The sequence below is a fragment of the Lemur catta genome, chromosome 1, assembly GCF_020740605.2.
Source record: "Lemur catta isolate mLemCat1 chromosome 1, mLemCat1.pri, whole genome shotgun sequence".
In the NCBI taxonomy this organism is placed as follows: domain Eukaryota; kingdom Metazoa; phylum Chordata; class Mammalia; order Primates; family Lemuridae; genus Lemur; species Lemur catta.
In genome coordinates this window covers 77,932,359-77,951,293 of record NC_059128.1, presented here as the reverse complement: position 1 = coordinate 77,951,293, position 18,935 = coordinate 77,932,359, and the positions used below count along the sequence as shown (strand labels likewise).

General features: G+C 37.2%; 1 protein-coding gene across 4 annotated transcripts in view; it reads right to left on the bottom strand.

Moving 5' to 3' along the window:
* The window catches only part of WDR76 (WD repeat domain 76), a 46,676-nt gene that overhangs the window by 26,409 nt on the left and 1,332 nt on the right, over positions 1-18,935 (bottom strand). For 2 of the 4 annotated variants that reach the window (XM_045540331.1, XM_045540345.1), the window contains exons 3-7: positions 8,531-8,623; positions 6,731-6,786; positions 2,155-2,281; positions 550-654; positions 412-455 (exon numbers count right to left, since the gene is read on the bottom strand). In XM_045540331.1, coding sequence (XP_045396287.1) covers positions 412-455; positions 550-654; positions 2,155-2,281; positions 6,731-6,786; positions 8,531-8,623 — 425 coding nt within the window. The remainder of the gene's footprint in view (positions 1-411; positions 456-549; positions 655-2,154; positions 2,282-6,730; positions 6,787-8,530; positions 8,624-18,935) is intronic. The other 2 variants (XM_045540338.1, XM_045540352.1) reach the window with 2 other exon arrangements.

Here is an 18,935-nt window from a genome sequence, read left to right as displayed (position 1 = left end):
GGGAAGAGGTTAAGTAAATTCCACCTACTGAATGGAATATTCAATAATTTTAAAGACTCCAGTAACATGCAAGCACAAATGAAAAAGGCATAATGTAAAATTATACATACATTAGAATATAATAAAGTAAAAATGTATGTGAATTCATTCATCTATTCAACATTCAACAGATATATACAATGTGCCAGGCACTGTTCTGCTTATTGAGACAAAATCCCTGCCCTCATGAAGCTTATATCCTAGTGGTATTGAATGTGGCAACAATGGTGAAGAAATATATGAAAACAAAAAAAACACTCATTAGAGTGGAAATATTTCACCTCACAGGAAAATTTCCTGTAATGGTATATGGTCTTTATAACTCAAACTTCTCACAAAATGTAAAACAAAAGGCAAGGCATTTCAACTTACCTTTTAATGTTAGATAACTCCTTCTCAGTATTCTTAGTACTTGTCTGAAATAATGGGACAGACCAAAATACCAAGTTAATATATATTGAAATTTCCCTAACAGATGCTTCTAAAAGCAGTAAGCCTCCCAAGTGATACCTTGCTCATTGCTGTCCATGTCTGCAGAAATCCTTTAAATAGTTCCTTGTTGTCATCTCGAGTTTTAGGAGCCATTTCTAAAGGCCCAGGTGGTAGCAAAGGCTGCTATAAAAAATTAAAAAAAAAAAAAGTATTGTTTGTCTCCATACCCTAGAATATAACTCAGGGAGGGCAAGGGTATTTGTTTTTCCACACTTCACTTTCAACATCAACAACAGTGGTGGCACATCATGGGCATTCAAAATAATTTTTCAATAAATGAATCCCAGGTATCCTGTGAAGGAATAAGTTAACTTGCCCAAAGTCACACTGTTAATAACTGGAGAAGCTGGGAATTGCCTCAAATCAGTTTAACTCACTACTCAGTGTTACTATTCCACACCAGTGTTTTTTAAGCACAGGCTGTAACTAATTTATGTGTGTGAAATCATGTTAATATATTACAACCAGCAATTTACTTTAGTGAATGAGAACAGAAAATACCATGTAGTAAAAAAGGTATCATTCACAAACTGTCATTTCAGTTATGTGTGCATGTGTGTGTGTAATGTGTTGCAACGTAAATATATTTCTTATTGCAGAATGAGGTTTCAAAAACTTTTGAAAACTACTTTTCTATGCAGCTTCCCTTAGCACCTTTTGTTTTCTTTTTTTTAAGAGACAGAGTCTTGCTCTGTTACCCAGGCTGGAGTGCAGTGGCTCAATCATAGCTTGCTGCAACTTTGAACACCTGGGCTCAAGCGAGCCTCCCATCTCAGCCTTCCAAGTTGCTGGGACTACTGGCATGCACCACCATGCCCAGCTAATTTTTTTTTTTATTTTGTAGAGACAAGGTCTCGCTAGATTGCCAGGTTGGTCTCGAATTCCTGGCCTGAAATGATCCTTCTACCTCAGCATCCCAAAGTGCTGAGATTACAGGCACGAGCTACCACACCCAGCCTCCCATAGCACCTTGATTTGCAATTAGCTCCCAAAGCACCAGCATAATTAGTGCTATCTTCCTATTTAGAATTAAGCACCTAGATGTAAAGTATTGAAAACAGTAGATGTTCTCAAATAAAAATATATAATTATAATCTCATTTAAATAATAAATTTGCTAAAGACAACTACTCACTGATAGCATAAAATTAAACTACAGCAAGCGGCCAGGCGCAGTGGCTCCCGCCTGTAATCCTAGCACTCTGGATAGCTTGAGACCAGGAGTTTGAGACAAGCCTGAGCAAGAGCTAGACCCTGTCTCTACTAAAAATAAAAAAAATTAGCCGGGCATGGTGGCACATGCCTGTAGTCCTAGCTACACAAGAGGCTGAGGCAGGAGGATTGCTTGAGCCCAGGCATTTGAGGATGCTGTGAGCTAGGCAGACGCCACACACTCTAGCCTGGGCAACAGAGTGAGACTCCCTCTCAAAAAAAAAAAAAAAAACTACAGCAAAGGAGCACCTTTATGACTTTGAAATCTTACTCGTTAAACCATACCACATTCAAGCATTAAATTAATTAAATATAAATTAAACATAATTCATCAACTTTTGGTCCAGTTTCAACACTTCAAACTTTTCAATATTTTATTAAATTAATATACTGTATTTGCACTTTTTCTTACAGTTTCATCTGCTACTAATGTCGGCTGTGTTGGAGTTGCTGGTAATGATGCTCCTGAAGGATCAACATTTAGTAATCTCATCGACCTTCTACATCCAATCTCATTTGTTGTCTTCTTAGGCTTTTTCCTAAAGGAGTGGAGAAAAACTCATGTTATAGTCATTAAACAGTAAAACGTATTTAACAATATTAAGGATATAAGTTCTAGGAATGCATCCCACAGATATATCTGCACATTGCATATACATACACACATACACACACACACACACAGAGCCACATTGATTTTATATATTTTTATTTTTGCAGCAACAGGGTCTCTGTCACCCAGGCTGGAGTACAGTAGCCCGATCATAGCTCACTGTAATCTCAAATTCCTAGGCTCAAGCAATCCTCCCGCCTCAGGCTCCCAAGTAGCTAGGACTATAGGTGCATGCTACTATCTTTGGCTAATTTTTTTATTTTTTGTAGAGACAGGGTCTCGCTATGTTGCCCAGGCTGGTCTTCAACTCCTGGCCTCAAGCAATCATCCCGCCTTGGCCTCCCAAAGTGTTGGGATTACAGGCATGAGCACTGTGCCCAGCTGCCACACTGATTTTAATATAAAGTCTGGAAAAAACATAAACCTATGTATTCATAATGGGGAGGTGAGAGACACTGAGTAAATTATGGCCCGTATATCTAATAGAATAATATGCAGCCATAAAAAAGAATGATATACCAGGTGCGGTGGCTCACACCTGTAATCCTAGCACCTTGGGAGGCCAAGGCGGGCGGATTGTTTGAGCTCAGGGGTTCGAGACCAGCCTGAGCAAGAGCGAGACCCTGTCTCTACTAAAAAATAGAAATAAATTAGCTGGACAACTAAAAATATATAGAAAAACTTAGCCAGGCATGGTAGTCCATGCCTGTAGTCCCAGCTACTTGGGAAGCTGAGGCAGAAGGACTGCTTGAGCCCAGGACTTTGAGGTTGCTGTGAGCTAGGCTGATGCCACAGCACTCTAGCCAGGGTGACAAAGCGAGACTCTGCCTCAAAAAAAAAAAAAAAGAATGATATTGATCTTCGTGTGCTACTGAAATGAAGTCTAAGCTATAAGCAAAAACAAGTTCCAGTACATGTTTATAAAAAGGTTACATATACAAATACATTTGTACATGCTGAGGTTTACTTAGGGAGGAATATACATAAAACTATTAACAGTGGTCTCCTCTAGAAAGAAGGCCTGGAAAACTAAGGTCTAGGATGGTAAGAAAACTAAATGTTTCATTGCATTCCCTTCCATATACTGTAGTTTACTTTTTTAATCATATACATCCCCTGCTTTTTTTTTTTTTTTTTGAGACAGAGTCTCACTCTGTTGCCTGGGCTAGAGTGCCATAGTGTCAGCCTAGCTCACAGCAACCTCAAGCGCCTGGGCTCAAGCAATCCTTCTGCCTCAGCCTCCTGAGTAGCTGGGACTACAGGCATGCGCCACCATGCCCGACTAATTTTTTCTATATATTTTTAGTTGTCCAGCTAATTTCTTTCTATTTTTAGTAGAGATGGGATCTCATTCTTGCTCAGGCTGGTCTCAAACTCCTGAGCTCAAACAATCCACCCGTCTCGGCCTCCCAGAGTGCTAGGATTACAGGTGTGTGCCACCACTCCTGGCCCATCCCCTGCTTTTTATTCAAAATTTTTTCATTTAAAAAAAAAATAGTTCATCTAAAAGTGTTGAAGAAAGAGAAGCTTCTGAAATTACTTCCAAAAATTCACATCCAAATTCTCAGTTATAGTCCACATTAGTTCAGGAGAATTAGTAATAAATATTCTTTACTCGAAGTATACTATACGCTAGAAACTGTACTAAGCATTCAATCTCTAATTTAATCTCCAAAAAAGCCTAACCATATATAATAATTTGGGCTCCCATACAATCCTTTGAGAAACCCACTCCTAGAGAATTTGATTCCTAGAGAAACTCTCATACAAAAGCATTAAGAGAGTTAAGATTCTTCAGAGCAGCACTCTGAAGTAATGAAAATCTGGAAACAACTCAACTGTCCCTCAACAACAGAATAGACAAACCCCATAGCACATTCACACAGTGGAATATCATACAGCAGCAAAAAATTAATGGAATAAAACTATACACATCAATATGAGTAAATTTAAAACCATAAAGATATAGGCTAGGCATGGTAGCTCACGCCTGTAATCCTAGCACTCTGGGAGGCCAAGGCGGGTGGATCGCTCGAGGTCGGGAGTTCGATACCAGCCTGAACAAGAGTGAGACCCCGTCTCTACTAAAAGTAGAAAGAAAGTATCTGGCCAACTAAAAAAAATATATATATATAGATATATAGATATAGATATAGATATAGATATATATACACAAAAAATTAGCCGGGCACGGTGGCGCATGCCTGTAGTCCCAGCTACTCGGGAGGCTGAGGCAGTAGGATCGCTTAAGCCCAGGAGTTTGAGGTTGCTGTGAGCTAGGCTGAGGCCACGGCACTCACTCTAGCCCGGGCAACAGAGTGAGATTCTGTCTCAAAAAAATAAATAAATAAATAAAATAAAACCATAAAGATATAAAGATGAGCAAAACAAAAAAAACTAAGAATACAAAAATGGCATCATTTATATAACATCAAAAACAGACAAAACTAAACAATATAGTGTTTGATAGGTGGTAAAATGAAAAGTAAATGCAAGGAATGATTATCATAAAATTCAGCACAGTGGATATATCAGGAGGGAGGGGTATACATGGGCCTTCAGAGGTACATAATTTCTATTAACCTGGATGGCAGGTACATGGATGGGGCTTGTATTACTATAAGTTTTCAGCTACACTAATGCTATATCTACTTTTTATATGTATATTTAATAATTTTTTTAATTTAAATTCCCCTGGATTGGCATAACGCCAACTTTACAGAAAAGGAAAAAAAATTATGTAAATTATGAAATATTACACCATACCCATAAGTGGCTCAATCAAAACTTGAACCCACATTTGCTAAATGTCAAAGGCTATGCTTTTTCCTCTATATTACATAACCTCCACACCACCAACTTAGTACTACTACTTGTACAACTACTAAGTACTGGAACTTTTAGGTGATTTATGAACAAATCACCAATCTTGGCTAATAAAAAATATACAAATAGCTACCAATGTGTTCAAAAAAAAGATTAAAAAATATATATATATACAAATATAAAGCTACTAATCCACTGGCAACAGAATCAGCACTATTGTTTTTCCAGTGTTAATGATGTTCCTCTTTTTTTGTTGTTTTTGAGACAGGCTCTTGCTCTGTTGCCCTGGATAAAGGGCAGTGGTGTCATCATAGCTCACTACAACCTCGAACTCCTGGGCTCAAGATAGCCTCCTGCTTCAGCCTCCCAAGTAGCTGGGACTACAAGCATGCACCACCATGCCCGGCTAATTTTTTCTATTTTTTTGTAGAGGTAGAGTCTTGCTATCTTGCCCAGACTGGTCTTGAACTCCTGGCCACAAATGATCCTCCCACCTTGGCCTCCAAAAGTGCTGGGATTATAGGCGTGAGCCACTGCACCCAGCCCAATGTTCCTTACAATAACTTTTCACATTCGAAAATACCTGGCCATGATTAAAGGTTTAGCTTTGCTTAAGCTAATTGACCTAACATTATAGAATCAAACCAATTAAATGAAGCGACATTTCATTAGCATCTACCATTAAACAAATGAGCTAACACCAAGAAAATTTTTAGTTTCTTCAGTTATATGTAAGCACTGCTAAAATGCAGTGGAGAGAATTCAAGATAAAGAAATCCTGGGGTTCAAATCCTGGAACTACCACACTTATGAGCTGTTTTGACCTCTGGCAAATTAGATTACCTCTTTAAGCCTGTTTTCTAACTCACAAAATGCATATATTACCTACCACATATGATGATTATCAGAATTATATGAGATAATATAGGACAAAATTGCTAGATCATTGCACTATGTTTCACAGATGTTCAATAAATCTTAAATCCCTTCCTTTATTCTAGGATTGGGAAAGCAAAAACAAATAGAGAAGCAAAAAGATAGCTAGAAAAATTAAAAGGAAGTAGAATAATCTTTAATAGTTCTCTAGGCAAAAATAAGAATAATTTAGTGGAAATAAATTTGCCTCTATGAACATCAACAGTAAAGATAAACAAAATTCAGCTCTGGATTCTATTTGCTCCATATTCCTTTGATGAAGGTGAGAACTGTAAAGCCATTAAAAGGTGGCATTCCCAAAGAAATCTTAGTGATTAAGATTAAATTACAGAGTTTCTGGCTGGGTGAAGTGGCTCATGCTTGTAATCCTAGCACTCTGGGAGGCCAAGGCAGGAGGATCATTTAAGGTTGGGAGTTCAAGACCAGCCTGAACAAGAGCGAGACCCTATCTCTACTAAGGGGGAAAAAAATTATGTGTACATATATATATATATAAATAAAATTACAGTTTCTGATCTGTTTCTTATGCTTACTATACCAAATCATTTTTTTCAAATTATAAAACAATTCAGCAGTATATCATGGTCCAGGCATTATAAACCAGATATTTTACCTCTTAGATTCAGGAGGCTGTCTCTTCTTTATCATTTCACGAAGCCTTGCAGCCGACTGCAAAGTATACAAAACATACATACACATAAAAATGTTATAACTATATAGCTTATCTGCTAAAATGTTCAGCATCTGCTACTATATCCACACTAAACTAAGGTCTATTCAGGAACTAAAGATCCTCAAGGTAGGATATCACTCTTGGGACAATTATACTACCAATAATAAAGGCAAGTATATAATATTGTGTAATGTACTAACATTCTGATACCTTGGACCAAGCAGCTAACGAGTTTACATGATTAGACATAGTACTTAATCAAATATACTATTACAAATTAAAAGGTTTAACTTCTACTACTAACAAACCTACTTTGATGTTTTTCAGAAAAGTTATAGGTTATACTTCTATAAGTCAAATCATATTTTCTGTTAACTAAAATTGTAATTAGAGATTCTTTGTCTAAATTTCTGATGGAGGCCGGGCGCGGTGGCTCATGCCTGTAATCCTAGCCCTCTGGGAGGCCAAGGCGGGTGGATCGCTCGAGGTCAGGAGTTCGAGACCAGCCTGAGCAATAGTGAGACTCCGTCTCTACTAAAAATAGAAAGAAATTATCTGGCCAACTAAAAATCTATATAAAAAAAATTAGCCAGGCATGGTGGTGCATGCCTGTAGTCCCAGCTACTCGGGAGACTGAGGCAGTAGGATTGCTTAAGCCCAGGAGTTTGAGGTTGCTGTGAGCTAGGCTGATGCCACGGCACTCACTCTAGCCCGGGCAACAAAGTGAGACTCTGTCACAAAAAAAATAAATAAATAAATAAAATAAAAAATAAATAAATTTCTGATGGATTTTCAATTGTTAGTCACTCAAACAATTTAGTTCCTTCATTTGACTTGCCCTCTCTCCCCACAAGATGCAAACACACACTGAATATTTGGGAATCTGGTATTGAGGGAAATCAATTACTTAGTAAAGCCAAAGGTTTGATATCTTTGCTGGGGGGATCACACCCTCCTAAGCAGCTATTCTCTCACACACAGAAGTTTTACCCCCAGTGTGAAGACACCAATGTAAATCATACCTTTAATCTTAATGATTATAAAACATTAGCATATATCTGGCCATTTATCTGGCCTTTTTTTTTTTTTTTGAAGAGACAGGTTATCACTATGTTGCCCAAGCTGATCTAGAATTCCTGGCCTCAAGCGATCCTTGTTTCTCGGCCTCCCAAAGTGCTAGGATTTATAGGCATAAGCCACCACACCCAGCTCTGGCCATTTATCCCTAAAGCTCCCTATACGAAGCATATTCCCAACTATTCTTAAAGTGTAAGATTTAAAAAGAAAAAAGAATTGTCCCCACATTCCTCTGCCACACATCCTTCAACCCATCCCTCCCACTTCTCCTTCATCTTCAGATTAAAGCAACAATTGGCAATACAGGGACTATAACCCTGTTTCTTATCCAAGACAACCAACCATAAGACACCATTATTTTATGCACTACCAAAAAATAAGGAAGAAAGCTGCCAATTCTATTTTAAGATGCCTATTTCAAAATATTAAAATGTAAAAAAATATGCCTTAGAATCAAGGAAATACGATAACCTCTCTTATTTTAAGTGTAAAACCTGCTAATTTTTTTTTTTTTTTTACTAAAATGCGTCCTCGTGCACTAAAAACCTGCTCCTAATTTTGTACTCCTCATCTGACACTATGAAACCTGACTCTATAAGTATTTTATTGACCAACTGGCAGGAGGAATGGCATCTTAGTTTTAATTACAAATTCTACACAAACCTCAGATAAGTGAAGAGAAGCAAAAAAGTTTGCATTTTCTGATATGTTCTTCAGTCTCTTTCTTTCATATGGTGACAATCCTGAAAAATCATCCTATGAAATTACACCAAAAAGATTCCATTACTTTACATAATTTATAACAAAAGCACTCACAAAGACAGGTGTTTCATTCTCTGCATGTATACTCTCCTTCAAATTGCACCCCCTCTATTCATTTCATGCTATCTTACCAAATAGTACATAATTGTTGCTGAATTGGATATTGAGTAAAAGTTTGAATTTGGGATAATCACAAACTATTTGTATGGCTTCCCAATTAAATAAGAAATGATCTGATATTAGGAGTCAAGTAATATAACCTAACAGCAAATTATTTCCTAGTGGCCATCAATTGTACTACTACTTAAAAGTTATCTTTTTACTAAACAAAAACCTTCCAATAGACACAGCAGAGTGAACAAATGCACTTGTCTCTTTCTCCTAAAAATCCACAAATTTAACAGTGTACTGATAAAAAAAATCCTCAGCGATATAGGACAATGTATTCATGAAATAAGAGCAAGATATTATAAAAAGGGAAAATTCACAAAACAAGAAATAACAGAAAATTTTTAATCCATTAAAATGCTTAAAGAAAATTTAGAATGTAAAACAAAAAGAGATCAACACATGGACAGAAAAAACAAACTAGAGAATCAATCTTGGAGATCCAATATCCAATTAATAGTTTGAGAAACTGTGAAGAAATTGAAGAAATTATTAGAAATATAATACAAAAAGGTTTCTCAAAACTGAGGACATGAGTTTCCAGATTAAAAGAGCCCAAATGAGGCCAGACACGGTGGCTCGCACCTGTAATCCTAGCACTCTGGGAGGCAAAAGCAGGAAGATCACTAGAGGTCAGTTCAAGATCAGCCTGAGCAAAAGCAAGACCCCAACTCTACCAAAAATAGAAAAAAAATAGCCAGGTGTAGTGGGCACACACCTGTAGTCCCAGCTATTCAAGAGGCTGAGGCAGGAGGATCGCTTGAGCCAGGGGTTGGAGGCTGCAGTGAGCTATGATGATGCCACTGCACTCTAGCTCAAGTCAGAGAGAGAGATCGTATCTAAAATAAAATAAAATAAAATAAAATAAAATATAAAAGAAATTCAGAGGAAAATGGTAAAAGGTAGGCCAAGAAAGAGTAAAATGGTCCAGAATGAGGTAAGAAGATGGAGGGCCCCAAGGAATATTTCATGAGGGAAAAAAATGAAGCCATTTGAATTCTCTGATTTATATTGAGATTTTTACAACTCTCATGAAGCTTGTGCTGTACCTAATAAGGATGAGGGAATGGAAAGTGTGAGATACGTGTGTGAAGAATGTGGTATTAAGTGAAACAGCTTCATCTTCACAGTAAGTCAACAGATAACTGGGAAAAAAAGAAGCTAATAAGGCTGAAACTGTCCTTTATCTGCTGAGCAGTAATCAGAAACAAGGAGGTATGTGGAAGGAAATTTCGTGCTGCTTTGATTTTATGTATACAAGTAAGTGCGTAGATATGAAATTACATGCATACAGAGATAAAAGGAAGAAACTTAGATGATTCTACTTACCACAGAACAAATTAAGAAAATGTATTAAGAAAAATCACTAGTTTTTTTCTGAAGAGGCATGGGTAATTCAAACTACAGTCATCCCTCAGTATCTGAGGAGGATTGGTTCCAGGACACCCCCCACTTTGAGGATTTTTGTAGTATTTTCATATAAACTATGGATATCTTCCTGTATACTTTAAATCATCTCTATTTATAAAACCTAGTATGATGTAAATGATGTGTAAATAGTGTTGTAGCATATTGTTTTTTACTGGTATTATATTTCCCATCCTAAGTTGGTTGAATCCATGGATGCAAAACCTGCAGACACAGAGGGCCAACTGTATTCTTGACATAACCTACCTCAAAAACTTGCAACATGAAATAGAAAACAAAGCAAATATCATTAGAAAAAGTAGATTCTCAAAGTAAAGCTATTACAGGAAATAGAAATTTTAAAACTCTAAAATCTACAGAAATATTTCAGAAGTTACAGCATCCATAAAACAACAAAGGGATGCTGTTTAGCCTGAGCAATGTAGCAAGATCCTATGTCTACAAAAAATAGAAAAATTAGCTGGGCATGGTTGCATGTGCCTATAGTCTCAGCTACTCAGGAAGTTGAGGCAGGAGGATTGCTTGAGCCCAGGAGTTTGAGGTTGCAGTGAGCTATGATGATGCTACTGCACTCTAGCTTGAGTAACAGAGCAAGACCCTATCTCAAAAAAAGGGGGGGGGGGCGAGATGCTGTTTTAAAAAACTTTTTAAAGAAAAATAACTTGAATTAAAAATATGCTGATACCACAAGGTCACATACTGATGTACTGTATGATTCCGTTTATATAACATTCTCTGACAAAAATTCATCTGACAAAATTATACAGATGGAAAACAAATTAGTGATTGCCAGGGGTTAGGCATGGCGAGAGGGAAGTGGGTGGGCATAACTATAAAGGGGTAGCCTGAGGGAGATCTTTGAAGAGATGGAATTGTTCTGTATCTTGATTATGATGGTGGTTACATGAATTTACACAGGATAAAATGATATAGAACTATACACACACCTTGTACCAATGTGAATTTCCTGGTTTTCATACTGTAATATGTACTTATCATATATACTAATATATATGCTATACAAATTCCTTATATAGTAAGATGTTTCCATTGGGAGAAATTGGGTTAAGTATACATGAGACCTCTCTGAATTATTTCTGCAACTTCCTAACAATCTATAATCACTTCAAAATGAAAAGTTTAAAAAATTATATGCTTCTCACAGCCAAAATCATACTTAATGGTGAAAGACTAAAAGCTTTTTCCCTAAGATCAGGAACAAGACAAGGGTGTTCACTCTCGCCACTTCTATTCAACACTGTACTGGAGGTTCTAGCCAGGATGATTAGGCAAAAAGAAATAAAAGGCATGCAAATTGGAAAGGAAGAAATAAAACTTTATTTACCAAAAAACCTTTATTTGCCAATGACATGATTTCATGTATTAAAAAACCCTACAGAATACACACACAAAAATATTAGAACTAATTAACAACCTCAGCAAAGTTGCAGGATACAAGATCAATATCCAAAATCAGTTGTATTGCATACACTAGCAAGGAACAATCAGAAAATGAAATTAAGAAAACAATACTATTCACAATAGCATCAAAAAGAATAATCTACCTTGGAATAAATTTAACCAAAGAAGTGCAAAGCTTGTACACTGAAAATTACAAAACATTGAATGTAATTAAAGCAGACCTGAATTAATGGAAAGACATCCCATGTGTTTTTTGTTGTTGTTCTTAGTATCAAACTCCAGACTTTATGTGGATGTCATTAGTTTTTTCAGTAATGTCCTCTTTGTGTTCCAGGATCCAATCCAGGGTATCCACAGCATTTAGTTGTCATGTCTTACCAGTCTTTTGTGGTTGTAAGACAGTTTGTTCAGTCTTTTGTTGTTTTTCATGACCTTTAGAGTCTTGGCGAGAACTGGCCCCATTACCTATTAAATGTCTGCCAGTCTGGGTTTGTCTGTTGTTTTCATCAGGATTAGTCTGGGATTATGGGTTTTTGTAAAGAATGCCACAGGGATGAAGTGCTCTTCTCATCACATCATTTCAGGGAGTACATGATAGCCACATGATACCATTTATATTAACCTACATCACTTGTTAAGGTAGAGATTGCCAGGTTTCTCCAATGTAAAGCTCCTATTATATTTCCCCTTCTCTACTCTGGTCTTTGGAAGTAAATTGCTAAGTCTAGCCCACCCTTAAGGTATAAGAGGGGGGGCGGCATCAGTACCTTCTCTCAGAGGGGGGAGTATTTACATATATTATTTGAAATTCTTCAAGGAAGATGTGTCTCCTCATTTTATTTACTTGATCACTTATTTATTAATATATCAATATGGACTCATAGATACTTATTTTATACTTTGGGTTACAATCCAATACTGTATTATTTATTTTGTGGCTCAAATTGTTCCAGCTTTGGCCATTGAGAGCTCTTTCAGGCTGGTTCCTGTGTCCCTTTGACATGCTTCTTTCCCTCTGTTTTTTGAGCACTTCCTTACCTCCTGGCACTACAAGATGCTCCAGGTTCATCTTGTATTTTCCCTGCCCCAGCCCCAAAATCAGCCATTACTCCAAGGTGCCCTAGTTTATCATATTCTTTTGAAAGTCACTGATAGTGGCAAATCCAACTTCTTTGTGGGTGGATTTAAAAAATATGTTAACAACCAAATGTCATTTATAGTCATATCTGGTGAAACAGATTAGTAATCAAGTGCATTAAATCACACCTTTTATCAAAAACTGTGTGACAGGAAGTCAGTAGCAATCCAAAACAGTGTCATGGTTGAGAAACAAATCAAAGCCAGAGTTCCTTTAAAAAAAAAAAGTATTTAACATTTCCCAATCACTTTAATATTTGTGCATAAAATAATCTGATCAGCTCAGTTTTTGTGGGATGAACTGAAGATGAATAATGTCACTGAGGTTAAAAAAAAAATTAGTATTCTCTTCACTTTTTTTTTTTTTTTGAGAGAGAGTCTCACTGTTTTGCCTGGGCAAGAGTGCTGTGCTCCTGGGCTCAAGCAATCCTCCTGCCTCATCCTTCCGGGTAGCTGGGACTACAGGCACACGCCACCATGCCTGGCTAATTTTTTTCTAGTTTTTTTAGTTGTTTGGCTAATTTCTTTCTATTTTTAGTAGAGATGGGGTCTCTCTCTTGTTCAGGCTGGTCTCAAACTCCTGAGCTCAAGCAATCCTCCTGCCTCAGCCTCCCAAAGCACTAGGATTACAGGCGTGAGCCACCGCACCTGGCCTTTCTTCACTTTTGAAATAGGCATTTTTCCTAAGTCTCAGTGATGTTGAAGCTTTCTGTGGCAAACACTGATGCTTTACTTCTGGATCATAATAAAAACACCATGTTCCATGATCAGTTACTATTTTCCTCAAAAACTTGTGTGCTTTTCTTTTTACAAACCTCTCTTAAAAATATCAGAGCAGTAATCCCACCACTCCAGGAGGCTGAGGTGGCAGATCATTTGAGCTCAGGAGTTCAAGACCAGCCTGAGCAAAAGCAAGACCCCGTCTCTACTAAAAATAGGAAGAAATTATATGGACAACTAAAAATACATAGAAAAAATTAGCTGGGCATGGTGGTGCATGCCTGTAGTCCCAGCTACTGGGGAGGCTGAGGCAGGAGGATCACTTAAGCCCAGGAGTTTGAGGTTGCTGTGAGCTAAGCTGATGCCATGGCACTCTAGCCCGGGAAACAGAGTGAGACTCTGTCTCAACAACAAAAAAATATCAGAGTAAATGTCAGGGCTTTTTAGTTTAAGCTCATCATTGGAAATCCTTGGCAAGTTTTCACAGAAATTTCCCTGGTGTTCAAGTTCTCTTCCATTTGAATGTAACTCTTCAGCCATCACGCTCACAATCAATTGTCAAACACACTGAACTTTTCAGTATTTCCACTGCGCTTGTGAGGGACAAGGCAGTGCCTTTGTGCACCACCATGGAGCCAACTCCTTCCTTCCTGAAACTTTCCATGAAATCCACAGTAACTCTTGTCTTTCGCATCTGTTCTTGGCTTTTTCTCCAAATGCTCCTTTTTAATATGTCAAATGTCTTACTGGCCCATTGTTTTACTTTATGCAAAACTTGAGATTCTTTGCTTCTTAAACTGCTGCCATTTTCACTCAGGCATGAAGCCACACACACTTCCTTCACCCTGTGGCACAGGTCTGCCCTTCAGCAGACTGAAGTGAATTTATCAGGAAAGCAGCTGGCTTGGAAGATACAACGAAGGCCAGTTTGCTGGGGCTGTAGCTTCAAAGTACCAGACACTGGGCATCTTAGACAATAGAAACTCTTCGTCTCACAGTTCTGGAGGCTGGAAGTAAGTCCCAAATCAAGGTGTCATGTGTTTGGTTTCTTCTGAGGGCTGTGAGGAAGAATCTGTTCCAGACGTCTCTCCTAGCTTCTGGTAGTCTCAGATGTTCCTTGGCTGGTAGATGGCCATGTTCTCCCTGGGTCTTTACTTCCCTCTATGCATGTTTGACATCCCATGTTCTTGACTGGAAGACTTAATGTTGATAAAATGGCAATACTCCCCAAATTGATCTACAGAGTCAATGCAATCCCTATCAAAATTCTGAATGTTATTTTTTGTGGAAATGGATAAGATGATCCTAAAATTCATGGGTCCCAGAATAGCCAAAACAATCTTTAAAAAAAACTAAGTTGCAGCACTCATGCTTCCCAATTTCAAAACTTATTAAAAAACTACAGTAATTAAAACACTGGGGTACTGGCCTATCTATATTCCATATAGACCAATGGAATAAATTGAGAATCCAGAAATAAACCTATACACCTATGGTGACCAATTTTCAACAAAAGGTATCAAGACCATTCAGTGGGAAAGAACAGTCTTGCCAACAAATGATTCTGTGACAAATGGATATCCACATGCAACAGTATGAATTTGGACCCCTCCTTCATACTATATACAAAAATTAACTCAAAATGGATCAAAGACCTAAATGCAAGAGCTGAAACTATAACTCTTAGCAGAAAACATAGTTGTAAATCTTTATAACCCTGGATTAGGCAATGGTTTCTTAGATATTATACCAAAACACAAGCAACAAAAGAAAAAATAGATAAATTGAATTTCACCAAAATTAAAAACTTTTGTATGTCAAAGGACATTATCAAGAAAGCAAACATGCCATCCACAAAATGGAAGAAAATATGTGCAAATCATATCTCTCATAAGGGTCTAGTATCCATAATATATAAAGAACTCTTACAATTCAACGATAAAAAGACAACCCAATTTTTTTAAATGGACAAAAGACTTAAATAGACATTTCTCCAAAGAAGCTATACAAATGATCAATAAGCACATAAAACAATGCTCAACATCCTCAGTCATTAGGAAAGTGCAAATCAAGACCAAAATGAGATACCACTTTGCATCCACTAGGATGGCTATAATCAAAAAAATTGAGAACACTATGCTAAGTAAAATAAGCCAGTTACCAGAAGACAAATACTGTGTAATTCCATCATATGAAGTAACAGTAGTAGTAAAATTCATAGATAGTAAGTATAATGGTGTTTGCCAAGGGTCAGTGTGAGGGAAGAACAGGGATTTGTTTAATGGGTATACTTTCAGTTTGGCAAGATGAAAAGAGTTTTGGAGACTGGCTGCACAACAATGTGAATGTACTTAACATTACTGAACTATACACCTAAAAATGGTTAAGACGGTAAATTTTATGCTATGTATACTTTACCACAACTAAAATTTTTTTAATATTTAAAAAAGACAAACAATAACAAGTACTGGCAAGAGTGTGAAGAAACTGGAATCCTCACACATTGCTAATGGGTGTGCAAAATAGAAGAGCTGGTTTGGCAAACAGTTTGGCAGTTCCTCAAAAAGTTAAACAGAGTTACCCTATGACCTAGCAAATTCACTTCTAAGTATATACCCAAGAGAATTGAAAACATATGTTCATGAAAAATCTCATATGCAAATGCTCAAAGCAGCATTATTCATAATAGCCAAAAAGTGGAAATAACCCAAATGTTCATCAACTGATGAATGGATAAATAAAATGTGATATATCCACACAATGGAATGTTAGTCATCCATAAAAAGAAATGAAGTACTGATACATTCTACAACATGAACAAATCTTGAAAACATTATGTTAGGTGAAAGAAGCCAGACACAAAATACCACATATTGTATCATTCCATATATATGAAATGTCCAGAATAGGCAATTCTATAGACACAGAAAGTAGAATAGTGTTCACCAGAGTTGGAATGGGAAGGAGGGGGGATTGTTTATGACTGCTAATGAAAATAGGGTTTCTTTTTGGGGTGATGGAAATGTTCTGGAATTGGATAGTGGTGATGGTTGTACAACCTTGTACAGATACTAAAAACCACCAAATTGTTTACTTTTAAACAGTAAATTTTATTGTTAAGTGAATTATATCTCAATAAAAAAGATATATGTTGATGACAGAAATAGGATATTTGTATAGTTTCAAAGTATCTCCCCCCAAATATTTAGAAATTACAAAGGAAAAAATAGTAAGTATATAATGTAGAATCCTGGCAGACACCACCTTAGCCAAGTGATCGAGGTGAACATCACCAGTAAAATAAATCAACATCACATATACCCTGATATGATGCACTGAGGAGGGCACAATCACTTCCCTGGTATCCTTCCCAATGATGCAAAACCTTAATCTAATCATGAGAAAATATCAAACAGACCCAAATTGAGGGACATTATATAAAATAACTGTCCAAGGACATGAAAGACTGAGGGACTGTTGTAGATCAGAGGAGACTACAGAGACATGACAAGTAAATACACTGCGCGATCCTGGACTGGATAATGGAAGAGAAAAAAGACATCAGTGGAAAAAGTGTTGAAAGCCTATTAAGTTCTGTACTCTAGTTAGTAGTATTGCACCAATGTTAAGTTCTTAGTTTGGTAAATGTTCTATGGTTATGTAAGATATTAACATAAGGGAAAACTGGGTGAAAGATATACAGGAATTCTCTGTACTATTTTTGCATCTCTTCTGTAAGCATGCAATTATCTCAAAATGTTTAAAAATTAACTAAGAAATCCTTTATGAAATGAAAGTGTTTAATAGAAGGGCTGGGAGATAAATTTTTTTTTTTTAATTTTGCTGTCAATCTGTCAATCCTGTCCGTGTCCAGGCCAGAAGAGGTTTCCTGTGTTGAGTCAAATTAAGCCACAAGCTCCACCAGGGACAAAATTTTTAAAATTTCCCAGAAAATAGAACAAAATCCTAGACTTGCAGGCTAAGACTTTTGTCTGTGATGTGACAAAACTCTTCCTTCATTCAGGAAGAAATAAGCTTATAAACTAAATACTGTTCCTAAAGCATGGAACCACAAAGTTTGTCCTAAGAAAATATGTGTTGGGCATTTATGCTCTGCTTGACCATCTCCAGTACTATAGTATAGTACTCACTACCTCATGTTCTAATTTTGATCCTATTTCCTTACATCAAATGAAAATTTGCTTTATATTTACCTCATATACTCATACTCAGAATCTTACAGTCTAAGAGGCCAAAGAGATCATCTAATCCAGTGGTTCCCAAAGTGCAGTCTTGGACCAACAGCATCAGTGTCTCTAGGAAACCGTGTTAGACATGTAAATTATATGCTTCAACTCCAAAACTTCTGAATCAGAAATTCTGGTGGTGGAGCCCTGCAATGGAGTTTTAACAAGCTCTCCAGATAATTCTGATATAGGCTAAAGCTGAGAACCACTGATCTTATTAAATCCCCTCACTATGTAGGTGATTTGCTTAAAGGAACAAGGTTTCTTAAAAGTGGTTATGCCCAGAAGCTAGGCTCCCAACTCTCAGTCCAATGTGCTTAATACTTACCCCATGTTGTCCCACCATCAGCCCTGGTTCCTACCTCTGGTACAATAAAGCATAAATCAAATTCCTATTTCAAAACAATAACTTGTCAGTTATCATATCTCCCATTCCCTACTATTATTTTCTGTTCCCCTACTTCCAGCAACCTTTTGTCATGTGGTACGTACGGTTTCATCTTGTCCGACATAAAATTTATCACTTTGAATGGAGCACAACACTCCTGGTAGATAGTAGAAGCCAAAAGAATTAGAGACCTAATGCCTTAAACTGATTGGAACTATTAAAAGGAACTATTGGCCGGGCGCGGTGGCTCACGCCTGTAATCCTAGCTCTGGGAGGCCGAGGCGAGTGGATCGCTCGAGGTCAGGAGTTCGAGACCAGCCTGAGCAAGAGTGAGACCTCGTCTCTACTAAAAATAGAAAGAAATTATCTGGCCAACTAAAAATATATATATACAAAAAAATTAGCCGGGCATGGTGGCTCATGCCTGTAGTCCCAGCTACTCGGGAGGCTGAGGCAGTAGGATCGCTTAAGCCCAGGAGTTTGAGGTTGCTGTGAGCTAGGCTGATGCCACGGCACTCACTCTAGCCCAGGTAACAAAGTGAGACTCTGTCTCAAAAAAAAAAAAAAAATAAATAAAAGGAACTATTGTGTTTCTCAGGTATCTTCTCTGTCATTTGTCTCTTTTATATTTAAAAGAAATATTATTTAGTATATTAATACAATCAATTAATGACGGTTTTCCTACCCTGATATCACAGGTCAAATACCATATGTCCCTTCTGGTATACTGTACATGTCAATGAAAGGCACCATAATGTATGAGTAAACCCAAAAATATATGCAATAATTTTAGAGT